General features: G+C 40.1%; 1 protein-coding gene across 1 annotated transcript; it reads right to left on the minus strand.

The window, feature by feature from the left end:
* Nucleotides 1–6,742: 6,742 nt before the first annotated feature.
* SLC39A6 (solute carrier family 39 member 6) lies at nt 6,743–27,510 on the minus strand. Its single transcript, XM_046024681.1, has 10 exons — nt 26,900–27,510; nt 24,225–24,962; nt 22,561–22,744; nt 21,396–21,565; nt 19,962–20,180; nt 14,814–14,919; nt 11,949–12,326; nt 10,646–10,726; nt 9,126–9,316; nt 6,743–7,983 (listed from the first exon to the last, which is right to left on the minus strand). Exons 2-10 carry the CDS (start codon nt 24,951–24,953, stop codon nt 7,831–7,833), a joined length of 2,211 nt encoding a protein of 736 aa, XP_045880637.1. The 5' UTR covers nt 24,954–24,962; nt 26,900–27,510; the 3' UTR covers nt 6,743–7,830.
* Between the last annotated feature and the right edge of the window lie 148 nt (nt 27,511–27,658).

Genomic DNA, 27,658 nt, shown 5'->3' on the forward strand with positions numbered 1-27,658 from the left:
ACTGAGCCAGCTGGGTGCTCCACTAGTATTTTTATGTTAGCCATTCTAGTAGTAGGTGAGTAGTGATATCTCATCATGGTATTTATTTATTTATTTATTTGAGAGAGAGAGATCATGAGCAGGTGGAGGGGGAAGAGAAGGGCCAGAGGGAGAGAAACAGATTACCCACTGAGTGCAGAGTCCAACTGGGATCATGACCTGAGCTGAAGTCCGATGCCCAACCGACTAAGCCACCCAGGCTTCTCTCTCATCATGGTTTGTTTTAAAATCATTTTAAAAAGTTGCGTGCCATAGATCTCCAAAAGGAATATTTTGATAAGAGATATTGCATTTCTGTTTTTTAGTCAATTTTCTTCCTTTAACTTAGTATACAGCATTTATGGTTTTATTTCTAGTTTTTCTAGATATAAAAACCTCGTGTTTCTTAAGCTTTGCCATTAGAAACATGTTACTCCTTTCAAAACTCAGTAAGACCTTCTTCCAAAAAACCAACAACATTTCAAATGTTGGTTCTATCCCTGACATGATTTACTAATTTGTGTCTGATACTTCCATAATTGGGAGATACCATCCATGACAGAAGGATGTCCACGTGTGGGACACTCTCCCAAGTAGTACCAGAGAGATGAGTAAGATAGACTATGGCTTCTCATACTTCCCAGTGCTGTATGTACTTAAATTACTAAATGTAATTTTGTAATGTTATAGGATTGACTATGAATCCACCCCAATTTGTAGTTAAAACCTGAAAACAAATTTTCTAGGCTGAAATCATTTCATTGATGAATTCTTCTAACTATTTAAAGAAGAATAATACCAACAGTAAGTGATGTCTCTTAGAAAATAGGGGGGAGGGGCGCCTGGGTGGCTCAGTGGGTTAAAGCCTCTGCCTTCCGCTCAGGTCATGATCCCAGGGTCCTGGGATCGAGCCCCACATCAGGCTCTCTGCTCCGCGGGGAGCCTGCTTCCTCCTCTCTCTCTGCCTGCCTCTCTGCCTAGTTGTGATTTCTCTCTGTCAAATAAATAAAATATTAAAAAAAAAAAAGAAAATAGGGGGGAGCACTTCCCAACTCATTTTGTAAGGCCAACATACTCTATTATCAATACCAGACAAGAATAGTACAAGAAAACTACAAGAAAAAAATGATCATATCAGTTGATGCTGAAGATATTTGACAAAGGTTAACAAAGTTATGATTAAGAAAAAGCAATAAAGCAAATTACAGCTCATATGATACTTGCTAATAAAGGAAAGATGTTTTTCCCCTAAAATTGGATATTAGGTAAAGGTATCTACTCTCACCACCCATTTTCAACATCTTACTGGAAATCCTAGTCAGTACAATAAGGGAAGACAAAATAATTAAAATGCATATGGATTGGAAAAGAGAAAAAATTGTTCCTAATTAGAGATTATTTGACACTGACACCAGACAAGGACAGAGCAAGAAGACTATAGACCAATATCTATCATGAACAAACATAGAAACAAAAATACTCACTAAAATATTTTCATACTGAATCTAGCAATACACAAAAAAGATAACATATCATGTACAATGGGATTTATTTTAAGGATGCAAGGCTGGTTCGCCATTTAAAATTAATTAATGTACCATATTAAACCACATGATCATAACAACTGATACAAAAAAATTGACAAAATTCAATATTCATTCATAAAAATTCTTAGCAATCTAGAAGTAGAAGGGATTTCCTCAATCTGATAAAGGGTGTCTACAAAAAATTACAACTAACACTATATCTAGTGGTAAAATCCTGAATGCCTCTCCCACTAAGATCAGAACAAAGCAAAGATGTCCATTTTCACCATTCTTATTCAACACCACAGTAAGTCCTAGCCAGTGTAACAATAAAAGGAAAAGAAATATAAGGCATACAGATGAGAAAGGAATAAAATGAGCTCTTCTCATAGGTGGTATTATTATATAGAAAATCTCAAACTATCTGCAAAGATCTCTTAGGATAGGGGTGCCTGCCTGGCTTGGTTGGTACAGCATACAAATCTTGATCTCGGGGTTGTGAGTTTAAGTCCCACTGAAAAACTTAAAAATCATTTAAAAAGCTCTTAGAATAAATGAGTTTAGCGAGATTGCAGGATATAAGGCTAACACACAGAAATCATTTTTATTTCTGTATATTAGGAAATAAATTGGAAATTAAAAAATCAGAGTGATTTATAATGGCACAAAAAACGTGAAATACTTAGGTATAAATCTAATAAAATGTGTGGAGGCAATAGCCAAACTATGGAAAGAGCTTAGATGTCCATCAACAGATGAATGGATAAAGAAGATGTGGTATATATATACAATGGAATACTATGCAGCCATCAACCCCCACCCCGAAATCTTGCCATTTGCAATGACGTGGATGGAACTAGAGAGTATTATGCTAAGCGAGTTAAGTCAATCAGAGAAAGACAATTATCATATGATCTCTGTGATATGAGGAATTTGAGAGGCATGGGGGGGGGATCATGGAGGGATCATTGTACCCTCACCTAATGCCATATGCAAAAATCAACTCAAAGAAATCACAGCTAAAATTATAAAACTCTAAGAAGCAAGCACAGAGGAAAAGCCCTGTGACACTGGATTTGGCAATGATTTCCTAGATATGACACCAAATGTACAGACAACAAAATAAAAAATAGACAGATTGGACTTTATATTGAAAATGTTTGTGCACCATAGGACACAATTAAGATAAAAAATCCATAGAATGGGGGAAAGTATTTGTAAATTACGTATCTGATCAGAGGTTAATATCCGTAATACGTGGAGAATTCCTACAACTCAACAAGAACAAAACCCAAACAACCTGATTAAAACGGGCAAAGATTTTGAACAGACAGTTCTCCAAAGAAGGTTAACAAAGGGCCAAAAAGCCACAAAAAGATGTTCATGATTAGTCATTAGAGACATGCAAGTCAAAACCACAATGAGACACCACTTCACACCCATTAGGATGGCTATTAGTACCAACTAACAAACAAAACAGAAGACAAATGTCGGTGAGGATGTGGGGAAATTGGAACTCTTATACCTTGATAGCTGGAATAGTGAAACTGTGTGGTTGCTGTGGAAAGTGGTACGGCAGTTCCTCAGAAAATTAAACCTAGAATTCCCACATAATCCAGCAATTCCACTTCTGGGTACATACTCCCAAAGAACTAAAAGTAGGAAAACAAGGTATTTGTACCCTTGTTCCTAGCAACATACTTGCAACAGCCAAAAGGTGGAAACAAATCAATTGTCCATTGATGGATAAACGGATTAACGAAGCATGGTATATACATGCAATGAAGTAATAGCCTTAAAGAGGAAGGAATTCTGGCACATGCTCCAACATGGATGAAGCCTGAAGACATATTAAGTGAAATAAGCTAGATTCAAAAGTACAAATTGTATGATTTCACTTATTTGGTATACCTAGAGTAGTCAGATAAGCAGCGACAAAAAATTGGGCAGTGCCTACCAATGACTGGAGGGAGAATGGAGATTATTGTTTAAAAAGTACAGACATTCAGTATGAGATGATGAAAGAGGTGTGAGGATGGATGGTGGTGATGGCTGTACAACATGTGAAGGTATGTAATGCCACTGAACTGTACCTTTAAAAATGTTTAAAATACTACATTTTGGGGCGCCTGGGTGGCTCAGTGGGTTAAAGCCTCTGCCTTCGGCTCAGGTCATGATCCCAGGGTCCTGTGATCGAGCCCCACATCGGGCTCTCGGCTCCGCGGGGAGCCTGCTTCCTCCTCTCTCTCTGCCTGCCTTTCTGCCTAGTTGTGATTTCTCTCTGTCAAATAAATAAAATATTTTAAAAAATACTACATTTTATGTTATGTATATTTTACCACAATTTTTCTTAAAAGAAAAAAATCTTTCTAGTTATCAGTACCATAGGGCTTATGATGATGGATATGAAATTGTAATTTGCTACCTCCTTTAATTTTCATTACGCTTTATATGGGAAGTTCAAGCTCTACATGGAATTGTGCTTTCTCTTTCTGGACTACATTAGTTCCTTCCTCTGGACACCTTTCCCCTCACCTCCTCTCCTGCTCTTTCTTAAGTCCTTGACTTCATAGTGTGGGGATATGGCAAAGGAGGTAAGTTTTTAAGAAAAAAATTTCTTGTACTTTTAATATGCTGAACTGTTTTCCTTTAATCCCAAATTATAACATTTTTGATTCAGTCATGGTTTTAAGTTTTTTTCTTGAAAAATTTAATCTGCTAACATAGTATATTACAGTAATAGGTTTTCTGATGAATCATGCTTGCATTCCTAGGATCGCCTTACCTGATTATTTTAAATACTGAGTTTGATTTGCTTTTTAGGATTCTTGTATCTGTATTCACTTTCACTTTTCCTACACCATCCTGCGAGGTTTGGGGAGGGTCTGAAATTGTACCCAATTTAGAAGCTGCAAGTTAGCCTGTTGTGTTTCATGGATAACGGCTGAAGACATGAGACTCCTGGAACACGAAGGACTTGATTGCTCACACCATAGCAAGCAGCATGAGCAGCACTAGCATTAGTACCTCTGACCCTAATCCCACAGTAGCAAAGTGAAAGGTCTCTGGTGGGTGCTGCACATGCTGTGAATTTTGGGCAGCGGCTGAGCTTGGGGAATTTGCCTCTTACACAGGCCTGATCTGTCACAAACCTTATCCTTCAAGGTTGTTCACTGATAAATGGCCTGAGCCAAGAGTGGTCACCGCCCTCCATTGTTGACATAGCTAGCGAGAATGTAGAGGAAGTCATAGCGTCTGCGGTAGATGCCTTTCCCAGCATGGCTTTATTTCAAGATTATACTACCCTCGATTAACATGATGAACATTTTTTTTTCCTACTCCCAGAAACTATTGAAATAAGCTAGGTATTTATGTGCTGCTTGAAGTTTTGGTAAAACACAGCAAACAATGCCTGGTTTGGGAGGAGAAAGGGAAGAATTTTGATGTGATTATTTTAACAGTAATTGGCTTTTATTTTATTTTTTTAAGATTCTATTCATTCGACGGAGAAAGAGATAGCGAGAGCAGGAACACAAGCGGAGGGAGTGAGAGAGGGAGAAGCAGGTTTCCCACCGAGCAGGGAGCCCGATGTGGGGCTCGAACCCAGGACCCATGACCCGAGACAAAGGCAGACACTTAATGACTGAGCCGTCCAGGCGCCCCCAACAGTAATTGACTTTCTATTTTTTTCTTAGTAAATATATCTCTTTTTCAGAAAATTAATCCATAAAGTTCTCAAGTATACCTGATTTACTCTATTTTTAGGTCTTCTAAAGATTTGATTTGAGAGAGAGAGCATGAGCAGGGGAAGAGGGCAGGGCAGAGGGAGAGGGAAAAGCAGATTCCCCACCAAGCAGGGAGACTGACCCGGCTCCATCCCAGGACCCTGGGATCAATGACCTGAGCCCAAGGCAGATGCCTAACCAGCTGAGCCACCTACGCACCTATCTCTTTCTCATTCAAGTTATTACTTGTGCATTTTTCTATCAGTCTTTTAAGTTTTCTTTCCCCCTAGAGATCAGGTTTTGGTTCACATTCTACGGCTCCTGCACATTCTTTTATTTTTAATTTTTATTTATTTTTATTTTTTATTATTTTTTTTAAAGATTTTTATTTATTTATTTGACAGAGAGAGAGGTCACAAGTAGGCAGAGAGGCAGGCAGAGAGAGAGGAGGAAGCAGGCTCCCTGCAGAGCAGAGAGTCCGATGCGGGGCTCGATCCCAAGACCCTGAGATCATGACCTGAGCCGAAGGCAGCGGCTTAATCCACTGAGCCACCCAGGCGCCCCCTGCACGTTCTTTTAATCTCCATTCTCCCCCATATGAAGCCATGGAAACTAACTCCTTAAACCTTCCATGTGTCCACTACGGAGTTCGACCTCGAGTGGGAACTATCTTTCCAGTTCATTCTGTTTTGTGGTTAGGCCCAGCACATCTTCCACCTTCAGAATATGTGAAAAGTCAAGTCTGTGTTCCCCAATCTCTAGGAACATTTCCAGCTCTTCCAGAGCTTCCTTATCTTGCCCTGCTCTAGCAGCAGTAAGGAAGGTCTGTGGGCAGAATTCTGAAGCGGAGTAATCATTTGCTAGAGAGATGCTTCATGTCATCCTCTGATGCACCCTCAATCCTAGTCATTCTCTTGTTACCCATATCCATCCCTTTCACTTAGCTTGGGAAATAGAGATGATGGTCCAGTTGGCTCTCAATAGGCCTGAAGTGGGGTCTAGGGTCTTGTCTATTTAGTTTTTTAAAATTCTCTTTAGAATGTAGGGTATCAGTGCTTTTTCTCAAGCTTAAGGCTCTGATTGTTATAAAAATTAGGGGCAGCTTGGAACAAACTGTGGGTCAATATTTCTTAAACTGTCTTTGTGGTAAAGAATTGAAAACTGAGTAATTGATGTAACTGATCAATAATATAAGTGAATTGATAAGTATACTATATATAGTCTGGATAGTACTTAAGAAAATCAGACATCTCAAATTCAGAGACAGAAAGTAGAATGGTGGTTATAGGGGCTGTGGGAGAAAGAAATGAGTTGTTGTTTAATGCGTATAGAGATCCAGTTCTGCAACATGAAAAAGCTCTGGAGATCCATTGCACAACAATGTGAATATACTTAAAACTAATGAGCTGTATGCTTAAGTAGTTACAATGGTGTTAAAAAAAAAAAGAAAGAAAGAAACTCGGATATCTGATATCAAGCTGACATGGGGAATTTATTTTGTAGAAAAGCAACATCTAGAGAATGCCTCAGACAGCCCTAGTATGTCTAAAGTACTACATATAAAAATGATAATTGCTCATAATGACAACACTGAAGCACTGAAAGATACCAAAGTACTTTCTGAATCCAAGGAGTCAAATTACACTCAGTGTGGTTTTAATGTCCTTGCCTATCTCAAAGCTCTAATATGCTGACATTTGGTAAACCAGATAACCAGATCATTCAATACCCAAGTTTCTGGCCATACATAGACTTACTCATATTCATCTGGTATAACTCCACACAAATATTTGAACATTCCAATTTCTTGGGTAAGGTGTATATTGCTCAAATTCATTAAATATACTTAGACTTCTCTATTATACAAAGTTAAATGTACAACTAAATTAGTAAAAAGTGCTCAATGTGGTTTATTTTACTCTGACAAATATGTTATGTGGTTTATTTTACTATGACAAATATGTTATGAAGGTACTCTACTAATGGTATTGCCATTTTAGTTTAAATTTTCTCTTCTATTTTGTAATGAGTTTTGTGACTTTTTTTGGGAAAGAAATCTGTGCCTTCTTAATTCTTGCAGATTCTTCTTTTTTTCTCTTTATTTCTTAGCTAAAATTCAGTACAAGTGTTATTGGTATCTTAAGCTTTGTGTGTATCCTTACTCCCAAATGCCAGCAGTTCTTCAGAGGCCTGACATCCAGCACGGGGCTTACTGTGTTAAATTAGGTTCTAGAAAAAGCATTAAAGACATTTTTCCTGAAATATACAGAATATGTCATGCCAAATCTCTTGTTTATACAATAAACTAGTAAAATTGGTAAATTGCACATATAGCTCATATTCCCAAAATAGAATAACTTAAATATTAAAACGTACCTTTGTGTTACCACCATAACTGACCTTATAAGCATAACAAATGGAAATACTCAATAAAAAAAAATCACAAAATCCACTAACCGCAAAGGCTGCATATCACAGCTTATGAACTCTCATCTCCCTATGACCTATTCAAACTATAGACAGCAATATTTTTTCAAGCTACTCTAGCATTTACACCCTAATTAGAAATTGATACGAAACACAATTTTATGTTCAAATATGGAAATAAGCAACATAATTCCAAAACCCAAAAGTATCCCAGCATTCTGTAAAAAGAAATATCCCCAGCGGCTACATCCATGGTCACTAGCATCATTGTGCAGCATCTCAGGTACCTTAAAGGAAAAACAAGAGCAACATTTAAGTTTTCAGAACCACGGATTAGTTTTTAGAAGAATTTACGGGGCAGTAATACTAGCTTTATATGTAGCCAGATATACTGAGCCAACTCCTTAAAATGGAACCATATACATACTGACTCTAGCTAATGTATACAGCATTTCCCAGTAGCTTAATTCACAATGCTTATTCACAGTATGCTCAACAAGTCAAAGTTTATATTGGTCCAGTTCACTTTACTATGAAACAAAGAACTATACTGATTACTCTCCCTTCGTTACTGCCAGTAGCTGAACCAAACATAACATGTGGCTTACCTAAGTTTAGAGATATGGAAACTTTATATAGAAAATAAAATTTTAGCAATCAGACTGGCTGGGATTGTTATGCAGACTTTGCTGACAAAACAAAGTAACTCCTTTGTCCATTAATAAGGAAATTATGAGCATTCTGAAGAAATTATGAGCATTCACAACATGTGGCTTGTGCTGGGTTTCTGACAAATCTATAAAGAGTTGAATGCCTGATTACTGAGATTCTACTCTCAAAAAGACACATCAGAAAGGGGTGGATATTTCTGTGTATCCTGACGCACATTAGGCAGGATAGGGTGTGCTTGCGATCAGTAATCTAAAAAGATACATGCTATAGAACCTGTATTTTCTATTCTACCTTATAAAGTACAGACTCACTTATTACTGTATTTACTCTAAAGCCTTTTAATTAATTAATTAATTTAAAAAAGTAAACTCTATGCCCACAGTGGGGCTAGAAATCACAACCCTGAGATCAAGAGTTGCACACTCTACTGACTGAGCCAGTCAGGCACCCCCTAAACTAAAGCCTCTTTAAAAATGAGGTTTCATGGGGTGCCTGGTTAAGTTGGTTAAGCATCCGACTCTTGGGTTTAGCTAAGGTTGTGATCTCAGGGTCCTGGGATTGAGCCTGGGTTGGCTCAGCACTCAGTGTGGAGTCTGCTTGAGATTCTCTCTCCTTCTGCTCCTCCCCCCACCCTGGGATTCTCCCTCTCAAATCAATCAATCAATCAATCTTACTATTTTTTTTAAAGAGCTTTCACTGAACATTTTCTCTATTTTATTGTTAGCCAACACTGTAATTAGACTTCTTAAAAACTTACCATATCAACCAGAGCAACATACATGAATAAGCCAGCGGTAAGTGCAAATATCCACATAGAAACATTTTCAGCATAATGACCAATAAAGATTCCCGTTGCCATTCCAAGATATGCCAGCATGGCTGACAAAGCATTATAAAGAACAGCTTGCTTAACAGTCATGCCAGCCTTTAGTAAAACAGCAAAATCACCTTTAACAGAAAACAAAAAAGGGATCAAAGAAAGGAAAGAAATCACTTTTCAGACAGATACCCAAGAAACTTTTTAATTTAGGAAATTCTCTAAATTTTTTGAAGGAAAAAGAAAGCAGCAAAGAATTACCAGGGGTAACAAGTATTAGTGTAAATCACCCTAACACCTCTATAAATTAAGGTATTTTTTTTTTTTTTTTTTTTTTTTTTTTTTTAAAGATTTTATTTATTTATTTGACAGAGAGAGATACAAGTAGGCAGAGAGGCAGGCAGAGAGAGTGAGAGGGAAGCAGGCTCCCTGCCGAGCAGAGAGCCCGATGCGGGACTCGATCCCAGGACCCTGAGATCATGACCTGAGCCGAAGGCAGCGGCTTAAACCACTGAGCCACCCAGGCGCCCAAATTAAGGTATTTTTTAATCCAAAGTTTTTCTTAAGGCTTTCACTCTGTCAATGAATGATAAATACCATGAATTTAAATTTGCGCTCTTGCACGGTCTTCAACAAGCTTATAATTGGGCACAAAGAAGAGAATTTCACTGATCATTTCACACATGAAATGATCAGCAAATGATAATGGCAATCTATAATTAAGAGCTTAATAGTCTAACCTTCTAGTTATAAAAGGATAAAAAGAGCAATGAGGATGCGAATAGCTAATATAGGCTTCAGGGAATATGAAGGACCTAGAATGTGGAACATAAGCCAGATGTGGAGGATTATAAGCATCCGGCAGGCAGATGGGAGGCCTTCTGAATGGCAGAAAACATGCCAAAGAACGAAACGGAAAATGGCAGCACAGGTGTGTGCAAATATGTACCTATAAGAAGAAAAACAAGGACATGAACTGGGATACAGAACAACTCTGGGAAGGTTTTAAATCCTGGTGACAGAGGAGAAAAATATTCAAAACACAATTCATCAACTTCCCTTTTCTTTAGCTCCAATGAGAATCTCTTTGCCAATTTCTCTCTGTTAATGGAAGCTGACTTCTTTGAATCCTGTGGTCTTATTCATATTGTAGGTATGAAGATAACGATCACTGATGTCACCAGTATGCTGGTCCAGGAAGGCATGTGGTAGGGTAAGAGGATGAGAGAGGAGGCCCACAAAACTCTCTGGCAACCCCACAGAGGCAATTGTGTAATCATACTCATAGGGTCAGAGTTCTGGCTGGAAACAACCTTATACTCAGTAAGAAAAGAAACCTAGCTAGGCTAGTAGAAGGCAGAGAAGTTACGAGGAAGCTTGCTGGAACTATCAATAGCAAATGCCAGTGACACTAGGACACTTAATCCCCCTGGAAAATACTGTTTATATGGTTCTCTTACCTAATTCATGAGGCAACTCGTGACAAAACACGGCAACAGAAGTACTTAAACCACTCGACAAACCTTCAGTAAAAGCAGCCCCTGGGTAAAAATCAATCAGAGAAAGTTTGGCTACATTGTTCTATGGGTTTTGTTTTGTTTTTTTTTTTAATCTTACCAGCATACAGCATGAGGTAAAAGAAGCAAACGAGATTCTGGTCATGAACTAACAGAACTTTCCAGCTTCACTCTGCATATTCTTTACAAGTAAGTTAGATTACATGCAATTAGGTTTAAATTTCCCAGTGGAGCATAAGCAGGTACAACTGAGAAGGGTAAGTTCCACTGTGCTTCAGAGTGATTAGAGGATCTTATCACAGACCTGAGACGTAATCATTATCACATAAAACATTTATGTAAAAAGTAAACCGATTTAAAAGGTTTAGAAGAAAAAAAAAAAGGTTTAGAAGAAAATGCAGCAGTCAAGGGTACAAATACATTTCACTGGCCTCAGAAGAATTCATTGGGTAATTAGATTTGTTCACATTCATTCTTTCACTGTCTAATAAGAAAAGTCTAAGACAAATAGCTCCCCCCATTTTAAAAACTAGCACTGTATACAACCGATCGCTTATAAAGTGTGACCGAGCATGTGCATCTCCTCCTTTGTTGCTTCTGCTGTGCACAGTACCCAGAGGAAGAAGCACACCAGGCTTCCAGGGAGCCAACTGTTACAAAACAGCACTGCCTCCTTGGGCAAGGGGTTCGCCCTGCCAGGCTTAGCTGCCTAACCTGTAATTATTTCCACTACTCCTTCCAGCACCAGGTCACTATAATTCTTAAGTATTCTATTATCTCTTGGTCGTGATAGAACGAACAATTTAATAGCAAAATCTCTCTTAAATTTTTTTTAACTCAACTTATCAGATATGCCAGGATTCCTTCCGTTTAAAGATGATAGAAAAAAGTGTCTTGTACCTTAATATTGTTTATACTGCAGATAAGGGGGGGAACTCTAATGTAAAAACAGCAACAAAAAAACCCCCACAAAAACATATACTCCATGCACATTAAAGTTTGATTTTAAGACTCTACAAATTAAAACAACTTTTGAGAGTTACCACTTAGGTAACAGAGCAGGCAGTTTGTAGCACTTAATCTTATGTAACTTTTATTTAGTACTTCACTGTCAACGTAGCTACAGAAGAAATAACATTCTGATGATCTTAGAAGTTATTAGCTTTATCAAAATGGCCATAGGGGCCTGGTGGCTTAATGTGACTTTTAGAGTCAGCCAACAAGAAGCAAACATGCAGATGCGTACCAATTGCGAGGCCATCGCTGAAATTGTGCAGGCCGTCGCCCATGATGACCATCCAGGCCAATGTGGCGATGCCGGCATCCTTCAGCTCCTCCCGAGAGTAGCGCTGACTGTGACTGTGGGGGTGGTGATTTTGGTGGTGGTGGTGGTGCAGAATATGATGGTAATCATGATGGTGGTGAATGAGATCGTCGGACTGGCCGAGCGTATCATGAAAATGCGAATGGCATTTATTCTTGCAGCCTCGGGGGACATATTCATTATAGACTTCCTGCGGATGGGCATGAGCTATCATGACCTCTTCTTCTTCCAGGATTGCTGGCTGTGGAGAATCAAAGTGGGAGGTCTCCTGTGAGTCCCCTCGTAAATAGCCTTCAGGTCCTAGGTGTAAACATAAGGGACATTGGGTCAAAGTCAGAAGGCTTTGTTAATGCATGCATTTCAAACATTCCCACTGACAAAGTCAAAAAAGATCTTAGAGCGTGGCAAGCCTCTCACATACAGAACGAAGCAGAGTACTGCTGATGCAAAACATCAACAGGTTCTAATGAATTTTAGAAATGAAATGGCCTCACAGATTAAGAACGGACTTTAAACTTCAATCTCCAATAACTAACCCCAAGATTCTCCCTTGATTTCTTCTGCCTTACATTTTTCTATTTCAAGTTATTAATAAAATTCCATTTAATTAACATACAGTGTAATACCTGCCTCCTTACATTTTAAAAGCTGTCTTTTTTCCCTGGTTAAAAAAGCAGCACATACTTACTTTAGAAAAACAGTTAAGAAAAATACTGAAAATTGGAAATAAAAAACATGCATAATTCTGTTGTCTAACTTCTTTTTTGAGGATGAAGTTCAAGGAAAAATAAGCATTTGAAATACAGTGATCACCAAGGACAATTTATTTATTATCTACTTGTACAAAGAAAAATAAATTTCAACAATAAAGTTTTGTTTTTTCCCTTTGTCCTGTGCATGGATCACACTTTTCTTGGGCACATTTCTGACACTGTGGTCCAGTTCTAGGGCAACAACTCCCTCTCACTGTTATATACTGTACTGGATTCCGTGATGAAGAAGGAATAGACACAAGAGGAGCAAGAACATTTTATTTACTCTTTAGAGAAAAAAGCAGGATAAAAAACCAAGGTTGGGAAGGAAACCAGAGAGTAGGTAGTAGCAACTAAGCAGATTTCCTCCCTGGTTAGCTGGCAGCTATCTAGCAAGCACTTACTCTGGCCAGGTACCCTGCCAGGCACAGGGGATGGATGGGAGCGTGACAAGGTCTCTAACTTCAAGCACGTTCTGTTCTTGTAGGGCGATAGCCACATTTAATAAGAAAACATGTGTAAATAAGGTCCTATGAGGCACTGAACAGCATGGAGAAAACCAGAAAAGGGTAATGGGAAGGACAGTAACTGGGAGACATTTGTCTTTGGGTGATCAGGTAAGGCCTCTGGGTCTAATTGATGGGGCAGGAATTTGTGTGAAGATCTGACAGGAGGCTTCCGAGCAAGAACAATAGTGAATGCAAAGCTTGGAGATAAACTTGGTGTGCTCATGGAATGAAAAGAAGGGCAGTGAGACTGGACACAACGAGCAACGGGACAGAGTGGAGGGCAGGGTCGGACCATGAAGGTCATGGTGAGGAGTTTGGTTTAATATTTTCATCTTATCTCATTTCATCCAATAAGAAATGCCAAGCTAACAGTCCAGTTACAGGAAAAACAGTAACTTCACAGCAGGGCATCACAGCAGGTGGCACACTGCATCACTGGAGAGGATACAATACCACATTGTGGTACTTCTGCCCCGGGGGATCAATCTAGTCCTAAAAAGATTAGAAACAGGGGTGCCTGGGTGGCTCAGTGGGTTAAAGCCTCTGACTTCAGCTCAGGTCATGATCCAGGGTCCTGGGATCGAGCCCCATGTCGGGCTCTCTGCTCAGCGGGGAGCCTGCTTCCCCCCTTCTCTGCCTACTTGTGACCTCTTTCTCTCTGTCAAATAAATTTAAAAAAAAAAGATTAGAAACAGCCCAAATGAGGGGCAACTAGATGCAGTATTTGATCCTGGGCTATGCTCTGGACCAACTTTTTCTTCTGGTGGAGGGAAAATCTAAAGGAGTCATTAAGACAACCGGAAAAACACAAGTGAGGTCTAGAGACTAGTAATGACATGGTATCACGTTAATTTCCCGATTTCAATAACTGAACCATGGTTATATAAGACAATGTCCTTTTTCTAAGGAAACATACAGGGAGCATGTGGGGATACAGAGACATCTTGTCTGTAATTTACTTTCAAATGGTTTAGCAAAACAGTGTGTGTATGTGTACTCAGAGAGAAACAGAATGATAAGGGTGGGTAAAATATGGGGGCTGTATGAAAGATACAGAAATTCTCTGTGTTACTTCTTTTTTTTTTTAAAGATTTTATTTATTTACTTGACAGAGAGAGAGAGTACAAGTTGGGGGAGCAGCAGAAGGAGGAAGAGGGAAAAGCAGGCTCCCCAATGAGCAGAGAGCCTGATGTGGGGCTCAATCCCAGGACCCTGGGATCATGACCTGAGCCGAAGACAGACGCCTAACTGTCTGAGCCTCCCAGGCGCCCCTCTTTGCATTACTCTTAAAACTTTTCTGTATGTCTGAATTCCTTCAAAATAAAAAATTAGAGGAAAAAATGTAAATATAGTATAAACAGTTTACTCACTGGCAATTAAAAAGAAAAGGCATTAAATATTTCAAAAGTAAAAAAAAAAATAAAATAGACAAAGGGACATGGTCCCCTCTGTCCCAGATAGTCCAAGCTGCCTGCAAATCACAGTGCAGTAAACTCCTCCTAGACCTCAGATTTGTTAAGACTTACGATCATCTGCGTCTACTTTCTCCTCATTTGTTGAAAGTTGAGATTCATACTTGGACAGCTGCTTCTTAATCTCCACATCATCATCAGTTTCAGGTTTTTTCTGATTCTAAAATGGTAAGAGAAAGCACCACTTTAAAACCATTAAGTGCTTCTGTGTACAATTATAAACAAACAGTTAAGTCGAAGACCCAGGGAAGACAACAGAGTAAAGGACCTTTATTGGAATAAAAGTCTTCCAAGGGCCATAGAGGCCTGTAGTTAACTTACACAGCACCTAGCTGTGGTTTTAGGCATAACAGCTGCTCAGGATGGTGAAGCATCAAAGCTTCAGTAATATGAAATGTTGCAAAATCACACATCCATCTTTCTCAATGTCCCCTAGGTCATCTACTTTAAGTGTGCTCTGGGGAGCCTGTTAGAAATGAACAATCTTGGGCCACACCCAAACCTAATGAATCAGCACAGGGATCTTAACAAGGGGCCTGAATGATTCATACACGTATTAAAATTGAACTATGCCTCAGGTTATCAATTTTAGGACCAAATGAAGACATTTTTCTCCAGCATTTAGTGATCTGCTAACCAACTGCTTGGTTCTCTCCAGCCCTCTTTTGGACACTGAAACCCCATACTTCCCATACTTTTTATAACCTAAAACTATACTGTGACACTGATTAGGTGTTTGCGATTAAAACTAAAATACTTTTCCTATAATAAAACACCATTTACAAGCTTCCTTTTTAAAAAAACAAATCTCTACTAGTTAGCCTCGAATTTATCACTAGGTTTTTTAACCACCTCAATACCATGCTTGAGCTATTATCCTTATATTTGAGCCCAAGCATAAAGGTCACTATTTGAACAATGGTGCAGTGTGTGATTTACTTATGTAAATCATTCATTACTTTACTTTGCTTACTTGCATAGAAGTAATACTTTACTTATATACTTTTCCAATGTAGAAGAAAATACTCAAAATGACTGAAAATGGTCCCACAAATAATAATTTCTTATCTGCAGTACTTTTGAGTATGACTTAAACAATCACCACTGGGCCCAAGATTTCATTCTAGCTCTGATAACATGTAAACCATCTGCACATTCTTAGACTATAGAGTTTTAAAGGCAAGCACACAAACACATCTTTATACCAACCCCCAGCTTAGTGCCTTTAACAGAGAAAGTACGTCAATGTTTGTGACAATAAATGGATTCAGGATATTTTGTATCAGTTCAGTTAATGCTTTCTTTCCTGCTGGGCAATGACTCTCCCGAGAACTTACAGATTAACCAGTTCTTTCATTCTATAAGTATCAGGGACCTATTATGTTCCCTATGCTGTATGCTGGCAATACAAGGTAAAGCAAGATACACATGGTCTCTGTTTTCATGGAGCTTATCATCCATAGGGAGGGAGGCTTCACAGCTACAATGATTAAACAATTTTTTGATTGCAATTTTTCATGTTTTATAAAGGGAAAACACATAATGCTATGAGAGTGTATAATAAGACCTAACTAAGTCCCAGGGCAGGTTTCCTTGAGAAGGTGATCCTGACACCAAGACCTAAGATAAGCAGAAGTTTGTGGGGGACCCGTAGGCTTGTAATAGAGGTGGATTCCATGCAGGGAGAACAGCATGTGGGAGGGTCCTAAAACAGAAAGAGGCCAATCCCATCCCAGAAATGAAAGCAGTGCAAGGTGGTCAGAAATAGGGGGCTAACGGCTGTGTGGCAGAAGGAGACCCAGACAATGCAAACCAAGTTAAAAGTGTGGACTATGTCCTACAAATATAGAGAAGTCACTGAAAGAAGGATTATAAAGATTTTTTTTTTTTTTAAAGATTTTATTTGACAGAGAGAGAGATCGCAAGTTGACAGAGAGGCAGGCAGAGAGAGAGGAGGAAGCAGGCTCCCTGTGGAGCAGAGAACCCGATGCGGGGCTCCATCCCAGGACCCTGAGATCATGACCCGAACCGAAGGCAGCGGCTTAATCCACTGAGCCACCCAGGCGCCCCTGAAAGAAGGATTATAAATGGCGGTGTACAACTTCATCAGATTTCCATTGAAACAAATCACTTTGTTCTGCTCTGGACTGGGAGAAGGAAACAATAAATTACTGTAGACAGGCCAGTTAAGAAGTGGCTGTTGTCGCCCAGGTGGGAGATAAGCATGGCTTAGACTAGAATGATAGCAAGGAAGAAGGAGAGAAATGGAAAAGTTCTGGATGTATTCACTAAAACTAGCCTAGATACGAGGATAAGGGAGATGTCATAGATGACTTGCAGGTCCTCAACGTGACCTTCACTGGTAGAAATAGCCTTCACTGGTAGAAAAAAGCTTTTGAGGTTGAACTTATTATAAAGGTCCAACTATATATAATCAAGTATGAGATAATAACCCTAATTTGAATATCGATTTCAAATTGACAGATATCATATGATATATGCAATCTCCTAAGAATGCAGAATGGATATCTTAAGGAAAATCCTATGTCCTGTTATAAGGCTGAAAAGTTCTAAACACTCACTGTATAAGGAAGAGTTTTTTTTTTTCTTTAAGATTTTATTTATTTATTTGACAGAGAGAGATCACAAGTAGGTAGAGCAGCAGGCAGAGGGGGAAGCAGGCTCCCCACTGAGCAGAGAGCCTTGACGCAGGGCTCAATCCCAGGATTCTGAGATCATGACCTGAGCCGAAGGCAGAGGCTTAATCCACTGAGCCACCCAGGTGCCCCTGTTTTGTTTTGTTTTGTTTTGAGAGAACAAATGTAATTTAAAACTGTTAAATGAGTAACTCTAAGATCTGGACACCTTTAACAAAAGATAAACTCAATATATTCTGAAAGGGAAGAGAACAAGTAACATTTGCAAAACTTCTGTGGGAAGTCTGTGTAGAAATTATGCTTGCTTGCCATTTAATGTTTCTTATACGTTCAACAAATGTTTGGTAACTATCTATCATGCCAGATGCTGTTCTAGGCATTGGAGATGTAGCAAAGGTCCTAGCTCTTCAGAGCTTTTATTCCAGCAGAAACTATTTTAGAAAAGAGATCATTAAACTTCTTTGACAATAAGCCATAGTAAAACATGTCATACACTGTATATTACCGCTGCCTTTAAAAACATTGGTCATGGGGCACCTGGGTGGCTCAGTGGATTAAGCCGCTGCCTTCGGCTCAGGTCATGATCTCAGGGTCCTGGGATCGAGCCCCCACATCGGGCTCTCTGCTCCGCAGGGAGCCTGCTTCCTCCTCTCTCTTTGCCTGCCTCTCTGCCTACTTGTGCTCTCTCTCTGTGTCAAATAAATAAATAAAATCTTTAAAAAAAAAAAAATAAAAACATTGGTCATGACAGAAGATTGATTTCACAATTGAGTTAAAAATTGTTCTGTGTTAAACCACAGGGAGCCTACTTCTTAACAGTCCCATGTTAAAGAGTACCAGATTAAAGAAAAGCTATGTATAGGTAAAAATTAAAAAGTAAATTGAAATTAGAATGTTAGAAATGATGGCATATGAACTAGAGACATAGTAAAACAAACAAACCTCCAAACCTCACCCCGAAACTAATGTAAGATCATTTGTGTTTTTAGGGAAAGAATTCCAGGTAATGTCAACAAGTAGGATATATCCTCCAATCAGCCCAAGTGAAACACCTGGGACAATGGGAACCTGGAAGAGGACTCCTGGATTAAGAGTGAATAAGCTATTCTCATTTTTCTTCTTTCTTCTAACTTTAGGTCCAGTAAAGAGAAGGTTCACAATTTGTAACTTGAGGTCTTAGTGAAGGACACATCTCTAAGGGCAAATGTTCACAGGAAGGAGAAGGAGGCAACTTTCCTGTTCACACACGCACTTGCTTCCCACAGTGAGCTCTGCACTCAGCAAGAATCAACTGCGTTTGTTTTCAAACCTCTTCATGCCAGTTAGGCTTGTTATAGTAATTGCACAATTTAATGACACATAACTCCAACTGTGAAATGATGGTGAGAATAGTTACTTCTATGAAAACTTAAGCTGAATGCTTTTATAAGATTCAAAGGCAAGTTGTTAAAAAAAAAAAAAGACTATCAAGTTATGTAAAGCAACCACCGCATAAAATTTACAAAGCCTAGATTCTACTCTCGAATAGCTTTCCAAGTGTGTAACCTCTTCTTCACTTGAGAGAAACCAAAATTGGAGACTGTAGGTGAAGTAGCATGGCTACAGAAAAAATTATCAGAGTTCTGACTCGAAGAAAACCCTGGTCAACAACAAATGACCAGAAGATGAATGTATAGACAGTTTAAATTAAATTATAATGTCTAAGATGTGTACATGTCCTTTTTAAGAGTTTCCATTAGGACAGTTCCTTTGACTGACTTGCCTAGTCACATCAGTTTAAGAGGTGACAGATAACCATAGGTGCCTTTTTTTTTTTTTTTTTTTTACCAGAAATAAAGAGCCTATGGTTTGGCTTCATACTATTTTCTGACGGCAGTTCGTAAAGGACAAGACTGTGAACGTCACAAACCCTCTGAAACATGGAGAACATTCAGCTACTGGGTGAATAATTAAAGTTAATGAGAATAGTTAATCGTAACTACCAAAAAACACCAACAGTGTGACCAAAATGCTTCTTTAAAAAACAAAACATGTAGGGATGTCTGGATGACTCTGTTGGTTAAATGTCCGACTCTCAATCTCAGCTCAGGTCTTGATCTCAGCATGGAGCCCATTTAAGAAAAAACAAAAAAACCAACAAAAAACCCACACAAACCAACAAACACAACACTTTACTGAGGTATGACTGACAATGAAGAGGGCGTCCATATTTAACAAACACACATCAATGAATTTGGGTGTATATACCCAAGAAACCGTTGCCACCATCAAGGCTATAATCATGATGCTTCAGATCTTCAAGGCTCTGCTTGGGCCTTGTTTGGTTTTACACAAATGTTGAACCTCTGCCATTTTTACCCTCTCAGGAGTCTGAAGGGAATACTGAAAACAGAGAACTCCAGGGTTATGCCTCTGGAAAGAAAAAGTATCTCAGGGTACTGAAACCCTCTTGAATGAAGATCATACCTGCTGGAAAAGCTCAGCTAACAGTCTAGTTAGAATCCTACTCAAAAATGTCTAGTGAGTAAACAGTACTTCTCCTTACCTTTTTCTTCTTATCTTTAAATTGCTTGATCAATGTGAGTACATGTTCAACAAGAAACATGAAATATAAGCCCCCCAGGGCTGTCAGACCCTTCCATGTGGAATCAAAATAGGTACTTTCTTCTATGTTTTGAGAAGACAGATGACTGAAAAGTGGCCCTCTCTTCATTTCCATTGCAGATTCTTCATGGCTGTGACTATGGTGGTGACTTGCATGAGACTACAGGAAAAACAGTATGTATTTTATGAATTCATTAGTTTCATACATGTCAGAAAACTTGGTTAAGATAGTAAGGCCAAATATGGAAACCATTCAGAATTAGGCAATTATGGGCTATGTCAGAGCTGAGGAGGAAGTTTAATACATCAAAATGACCCACAGGCTGCTAGTGATCTAGATCTTAATGTATAATGTGCTAAGGCACTTAACGGTGTGCACTGGTTTAGCGTGATGACGGATGCATTCCCTGACTCTCATGAAGGTAGCAGGTATTTTCAATGTTGGACAAGTTACCACAATGGCCACAAATGACAGGGAACTCCAAGACTCAAGAGGCATACAGGGTTTTTTATTTGTACTCCACACTGGAAAAAGCCCATACCAGTCCCTTCGCTGTGCTTACAAGAAGCCTAGTGTGTGTCACGGGCCCTGGCAGGTATCCGAGAGCAGGTGCTACGCCCCAGCAGTCTGCAGCAGGCATTGGCCCTCAGGCATGGTAGGGAACCGAATGTGCAGCACATCAACAGAGGGGATTTGGGGGTGGTCACAGGGTACACCCTACACACAGGCTGTGTGGTGAACATCTGCCATCTGGGGACAGGGAGCTCAGCACAGCAAAGACAGTTTTTCACTACAGGGTGGAACATGATGGGCTATGTAGAGAGCTCTCAGAAGGATTTTTTTCCCCACTGACCTGTAAACCTTTAAGGGAAGCTTAAAAGATGAGATCCAAATACTTAACTTTTTAATGGAGCTATTAAGTAAACTCTATTCAACTTACTTAAGAATTTACTTGTGTCAATGAGTGTGAATCTCTAATTATACACATAAATTCAACTCCAAAGGAAAACTTGTTTCTTGAATACATACAGAATCAGTTTTTATTTCTGTGGCAATTACACTAATGTATCTGTCACAGTAATAATATCTGGGCAGAATCTATCTCCTTTTATTAACTGGGTCCAAAAAGTTAAATTAGTCTGCATTTAGTAAATTTCATTAAAGAGAAAAGCAAAAAACAAACCAAGAACATACACTAAGATCTAGTATGTAAATGCAAATTTCAGTCACCTAATATATTTTAGAATCAACTCCTCTAAACCAAATTTCCAACCTCTTAAATATATCAAAGAATTCTAGTACAAACCAAAAATATATTAATCTTTTCACTGTTGAATAATAAAATACACTGATAGGACAAATGCCTGTACTTACATGTGGAAGGAGGTGTAAAAAAGCATCACCACTTAATGTCCCAACGGCCAGTGCCACAAGGAAACTTAGGAGAAATTTGAAGAACACCCGATTCATGAGAGGCACTAAGATAACGCCAAGCAAAGATAGAAAACTGATGATGGAAATAGCTATAAAGCCACCAACCCAGGCTGTCAAATAAAACACAGCAAAGGAAAAATTATACAATTGATGAACTTTAACAGAGGAGCATAAAGCAACTTGTCAAAGCAAGTTGCATTTCTTAAGCTAAAGAAATACAAACTCAGTGGAAGAGGGCTGTGGTAACAGAATAATAACTGAGAAATCTGTTTCTGGTGCAAATGAACAATCTGACCGAACCCTCCTGGGACAGAGCAGAAGCCCGGTGGAAAGTTCTTCAGATGGGGGTCAAAGGGAGAAAATGGTTACCAGTGACGAATTCTAGATCACTTGGAGCTGAGCTTTTGGACTCCCATACACAGTTAAATTATGAAAGAGAGGAGTTAAGAAAAAAAAAGAAGAGGGGCACCTGGGTTAAGCCTCTGCCTTCAGCTCAGGTCATGATCCCAGGGTCCTGGGATTGAGCCCCGCATGGGGCTCTCTGCTCAGCAGGGAGCCTGCTTCCCTCTCTCTCTCTCTCTGCCTGCCTCTCTGCCTACTTGTGATCTCTGTCTGTCAAATAAATAAAATCTTAAAAAAAAAAAAAGAAGAAAAAAGAAATATAAAAAGAAAGAATCTGGGAATTCAATGATTTCTTCAGTAAACAAGGGAATTATTTGTCTACCATAGTTTTTGAGCAACGCAGGTCTACACTACAGCAGAACTGATCCTGGTTTCATTTATTAATAAGAACCAGATTTAGGCTCTTAAACAGCAGATATTAATTGACCTTCTGAAACAGTGTGACAACATAAAAAGCCCAAATTTCAGATGCCCCTGATTTCCTGTAGGATGACCTCAGCTACATATCTGTTTTATTTTTTTATTATTTTTTTTCTTAAGGCAAGGCTAACCAGCTTGCTTTCTTCACTTTCAAGGCAGAGAACAAACAATTAACATACTTGGGATCATGCTAGAAAATGAATAGGTTGATATAAATATAAGAAAAAGCATAACATAAATGTATCTACTTGAAATTATTTTTGCATAAAAAAGATGACTCTACCTATTTGTAAAGAATAGGTCTTTGGAGGGATTTCAGCTTTCTTTTCACTCGTTGTATGAATCAGACACGATCTAGCATCAATTTGATTGATGATGGCTGGGCAGAGATAGTTGAACTCCGTTGCATTCAGCAGAACCTGGATGCCCATGCCATGAGATGTAAGCAACTTTGATGCATTGAAACACTGCAGGAAACAAAGCAGTGAAAATCACCAAAAAGCATTTTCATTACACAATCCAAAAAAGTTTTCTGATGATACGACACCCTTTCCATACTGAAGCTACTTCTTTATTTTCTCAAGTTAATGCATTAAAACCAACTTTTGTCTTGAGTACTTTGGAACTTGCCTCAAGCTCCCTGGAGATGCTATGTCACAATGGGGATATCCTACCTCTTCTGCCTATTTTTTTCTCAGGAGAAGCAGTTCAATCACTAGGAATCCAGAAAGAAAGCCCTCAGCGGAACAACCTTGAGGATAAATGGACATTCACAAGCCTGTTAACTCATTGTATAAACCTATTAAGGAAATGAGCTTTAATTTTGAGATGGAGTTCATTAGAGATTGAGAAATATGGTGCTTTAGTAGTAATGCTACCCAGCATGGCCTAAACAAGCCCAAGACACGTCACTCTTCCAGCAATGACTGTACTTGCAAAACTTAGCTCAGTTCTGTCTATTCACCTGGCAAAAGCTCTACAACGAGAGAATATTAAATTATGTAAATTACTCTTGCAGAGGGCAAAGCTGGTTAATAAAACAAAACTTGTACCAGCAGGCAGCTGTTTCAACAACTTAATTAGATGACAAATTTAGTTTGAAGAGAACCCCCTCTAGGTAATCTAAGCTCCCCTTCTCACACAAAAAAATTGGCAGTAGCCCCTGTTTCTCATGTTCTGTAAAGCTACTTTAAATTCCCATAGTTCTTGGCCAATACCATTCAGAACAAATTTTAGGACTGGTGTCACTATGGGAATGATCATTAGGATTATTCTGGAATTGGTACAGTCATAGGATGACTTGAAGTACTCTTTAAGGTTTGCATATTAATGCATACCAACTAATTCCTTGCCCTGGACATTTCTCAGCCAAGGAAAACTATACAGTCTGGAAGTCAAGTTTAGGAAAAACACATGACTTTAGAACCTCAGTTCCCAGACTTTTCTATTGTCCAGCACATGGTTCTTGGGAGCTGCTCCAGTTTCAGCACTCCACAAGTCATTGAGATCCCTCGTCCAAGAACGTAACACTAGTGCTCTTCTTGCCTTCTATTGTGCCTTCAACCACACCTTTCCCTAAAACATGGATTCTAACGCCTGCTTTTTCCACCTCTCATTCTCTACTTTTCATTAACAATATTCACCTTTTTAAAGACTTATCCAAAAATAACCTTGATTACTGCTTTTCATACTCATTTAAAATTCCATATTAGAAAAGAGTTGTAGCTGACAGCACCATTTTATAAAAAAATTACCCTCCAAGTTTTCTATCAGTAATGTTTACAATAGTAGGGACAAAGGCCTTTGGGTTTTGATGGATGCCTGAATGAGAAAGTAGAAATTCCCTCTCCAATAACCTCATCATTTTATTTTTACTTTACACTCCTTGCAAGTAGAGATAGAATGACAGGACAAACAAGCAGGCATAATGAAAAGCATTCATCTTACCTCCTGAGTATGTTCATTTGTGTTTCTGGAATACATAAAGCCTTTTCTGGGCTCGCTCACAGATTCATTTGTTTTCCTACTGGCCAGCCGGCTCACCCGGTTTTTTTCTGTGATACTGGGTGGAGTGGAACTGCTCACAGCTTTGGGGAAAAGTCTTCCAGGTTTTGGAGTGTCTATTGTCTCTAGAAAGTGAGTTCCGACTTCAGAGACAGCATTATACATAGTTGAGGTCACTTCACTAGCAGTAACACCATCCTTGATTAAAACAGTCCTTTTACCATTGGTATGTTCAGATTGGTGAGATCCTTTCCCCTGGCTGTTTCTGGGATCTTTACCCGAACTATCAGACTCATGGTCTGGGCAAAGACCTTTCCGATTGTTTTTATTGGAAGCAGCATGATTACGGTGAGAGTGGTGATCATGGTCAGAGTGATGGTCGTGGTCATGGTGTATATGGATTTTTTTAACCTTATCTATGCCTATATTCTGAAGCAATTTTCTGAACCCTTCAACTGACAAGGAATTATTTTCTCCATAGCGATGGAAAAGCTGCTGTAGATGATGTCGCCGTGTGGTAACTGCCAAGTCAATGTTAATGCCAGATTCCCAATTTGTAATAATTTTCTCAGTGGTCTGAGGGAAAGCAGTTGCTGGTTCTAGTTCATGAAGGGGATTTGTGACTGACAGGGTGAAGGTCAGAATCAAGATTACAGATAAATTCCTCGCCATTGCACCTTCCTAGAGAAGATAGAAAAAAAAATTCTTGCCTTCGCTTTCAAAACAATTTGAATTAAGAACTCTCATGCTGAAAATTGGTATCAAGTAATCAAGGTTTATAGAACACCATTTAGTGTGACTGACTGGTGTACTGCTACCTAATGTGAAAACATAAAAGAACTACATATATTTATAAAGGAAATAGGAAGAATCCTACACTCTACCCTTGAATTGCTAAAACACTTGAAACAACTGGAGAACAACTGAGTGCTGAGACCGTAACCAGCACTGCAAAAGCAACAGTAACTCAGAAACTGGAGATTCATGTGGTCACAGCCATAGCTGGCAACTTATTACTGTTTCTGTGGACCCTCAAAAGTGAGGGCCCGGTAAGAACAATGATTGGAAACAAAACCCCATTATCCCCACTATCATCATTATTTCACAGAATAATATTTTAACATAAAAAAAAGTAGAAATGACAATCTCAAAATAATTCACATTTAAAATTTTTCTTAAATACATACAAATCAATTTAAAGCTTTTTTCCCCCAATCCCACTCCTCAAAGGTACCTAGTGTTGCCAGTTTCTTGTATTATCCCTTACGACGGTTTCTATGCATACTCAAATAGATGTGTCTTTTTTCCTTTATACAAATAGGATCCTTTTTCCCACTCAACAAATGACACCTTTCTGTGTTGGTACACATAGATTGATCTCATTTTCTTGAGTGACTGCAAAATAACACCTCTTCAAGTAAATTAAACTTCAGAAAAAGGGTATTGTTCTTATATAGCTATAAAATGGTGAAAATTTTATCACAGACTATCATCACTCATCCACAACAATAGTATTTGGACCCAAAGGCCTACGCTCCAAAGAGAATAATCAAGTTGAGCTTTAGGGCACCTAGTTGGCTTAGTCAGTGGAGCTTATGGCTCTTGAACTTTGGGTTGTAGGTTTGAGCTCCATGCTGGCTGTAGAGATTACTGTGAAATAAAATCTGAAAAAAATGTAATAAATAAATAAATAAATAAAAGAGCCCCCTTTTATATCTTTATCTATATTTAGATAAAGATATAAATCATGTTGTGCCTTGAAAAGCAGAACTCAGCTAAACAAGGGAAGGTATAGTCTGGAGAAGCAGATGGACTGATATCTCAGGACCCAGCAGACGTCCATCATCAGTGATGGATGGTGATTGTGACCAAATTTATCTGCCTTCAGCCAAAGAGGCTAGGGCTGGGTTCTGGAGCTAGAGACCGAGGACGGGCAACCTAGCTCTACCACCTTCAGCTGTTTCCTGCCCCAGGAAAAGCTGGTAATGATACATATTTGACGGATGACTGAAGAAACCACATGAACGAATGTCTGCACGGGTGCTCCATAACTGCCATTTGTTTGTTGCACACTGCCGCTTATCCTATTGGGAGCAGTGGAAAATGGAAGTAACTACCACAGGGCTAGACTCCTGAAAGAAGAATCTTCAGAGCCTGAAGTTTTGGAAATTCAGTTAATATACCAAAGTGAAAGATTAAGAAATCATTCGCAGGATGGGGAGCGGGGTGGGTGGGGACACGCACAGACGAATGGCTCAGTGGGCAGCTGCATGCCTTTCTCCAGGAAGGATGCTTAGGGCGGTCGCGGACCGGCCGGCGGATCTTCCCTGCAAATCAGCTTGTGTGGAAGAAAAAACAAAGCCGAAGGACAAGGGTCTGGAAAAAGGGGCGAGTGGAGAAAATGGGAAAGAGGACACAAAACTGCTTCCAAAGGCTTTTTATTTTTAAACACGACAGTACCTTCTTCGAATATGATATGAACAGGACGGGCTGTTTCCTCCTAGAGTCCTTCGCTGCACTCCAAAGCCCAACTATGCACCCGAAACTGGGAAAGTCCGGCCTCCACGGCCCGCGAGGCTCCCCTCTCCGCTGTCCCCTCCCGAACCTGCGAGACTCACCTCTCCGCGGCCTCGCCGTCCCGCTGCCCAGCCCCTCGCTCCGCTTCAGTTCCCGCGGGCGGTCCGGAGGGCTCGGAAACGGTCCGTGGTTCTCTCTGAGAAACCTCTACAGGGCACGGAGAAGCGGCGGTCTCATCTGCCCGGCTGCCCCTCGGGCCGGGGTACCGCCGCGCAGCCACCGGGAAGCCGCGCCCCACGCGCCTCGCCTCCCAGGAGCAGGAGGACAATTACTAATTACCGCCGCGCGCAGCGCGCCGCCGCGAACCACCGCCTCCGCCGGCCATGACTTCAGGGCATGCGCAGTGCGACCCGGAACCCCGTCCCGGTCAGGCGGATCCGCGTGTCCGCCTGTTCGCCGGCGCCACGGGGCTCGCTGGAGCGGGAGGGGCAAAGGCGCGGTCAGAGTGGGCTGTGAGCCCCGACACCAGCGAGCTGGAAGCCCTTTCCTCGAGCCCTTCCGCAGCCCTGCGCCTCTCTGAGGCCCGAGACGCGCTCTCTAGCCCCCTTGGCCAGCCCCATCCGCTAGCTGGGGCCCTGGCCGTGAGGGGCAGCGGGACGTTCCTGACAAGCACACGAGCCCGGGGTCTTTGTGGAAGGTCCTGAGCCACTCCAGTAGGACCTTCGTTCCTGGGACGGAGGCTGTGCTTCTGCGCTGGACCACGATTCAAAAGAGAGCTGATAGCTGCACTCAACCACCGGGGCAACCATTCGCGCCAGGAGAGGGGGCGGGCCCGGCGGGGCGGGGGCGTAGCCGCCTCC

The sequence above is a fragment of the Meles meles genome, chromosome 12 (assembly GCF_922984935.1).
Source record: "Meles meles chromosome 12, mMelMel3.1 paternal haplotype, whole genome shotgun sequence".
Lineage (NCBI taxonomy): Eukaryota > Metazoa > Chordata > Mammalia > Carnivora > Mustelidae > Meles > Meles meles.

Bases quoted from the DNA above. Each gene is read 5' to 3' on its own strand.
- SLC39A6 (XM_046024681.1), bottom strand. From the start codon at position 24,953: ATGGCGAGGAATTTATCTGTAATCTTGATTCTGACCTTCACCCTGTCA. The intron at 9,317-10,645 runs GTAAGAGAACCA...TTTCTGTTAAAG, and splicing joins CGAGTTGCCTCATGAATTAG to GTGATTTTGCTGTTTTACTA. The intron at 7,984-9,125 runs GTAAGTTTTTAA...TTTTCCTTTAAG, and splicing joins ATGTTGCTCTGGTTGATATG to GTACCTGAGATGCTGCACAA.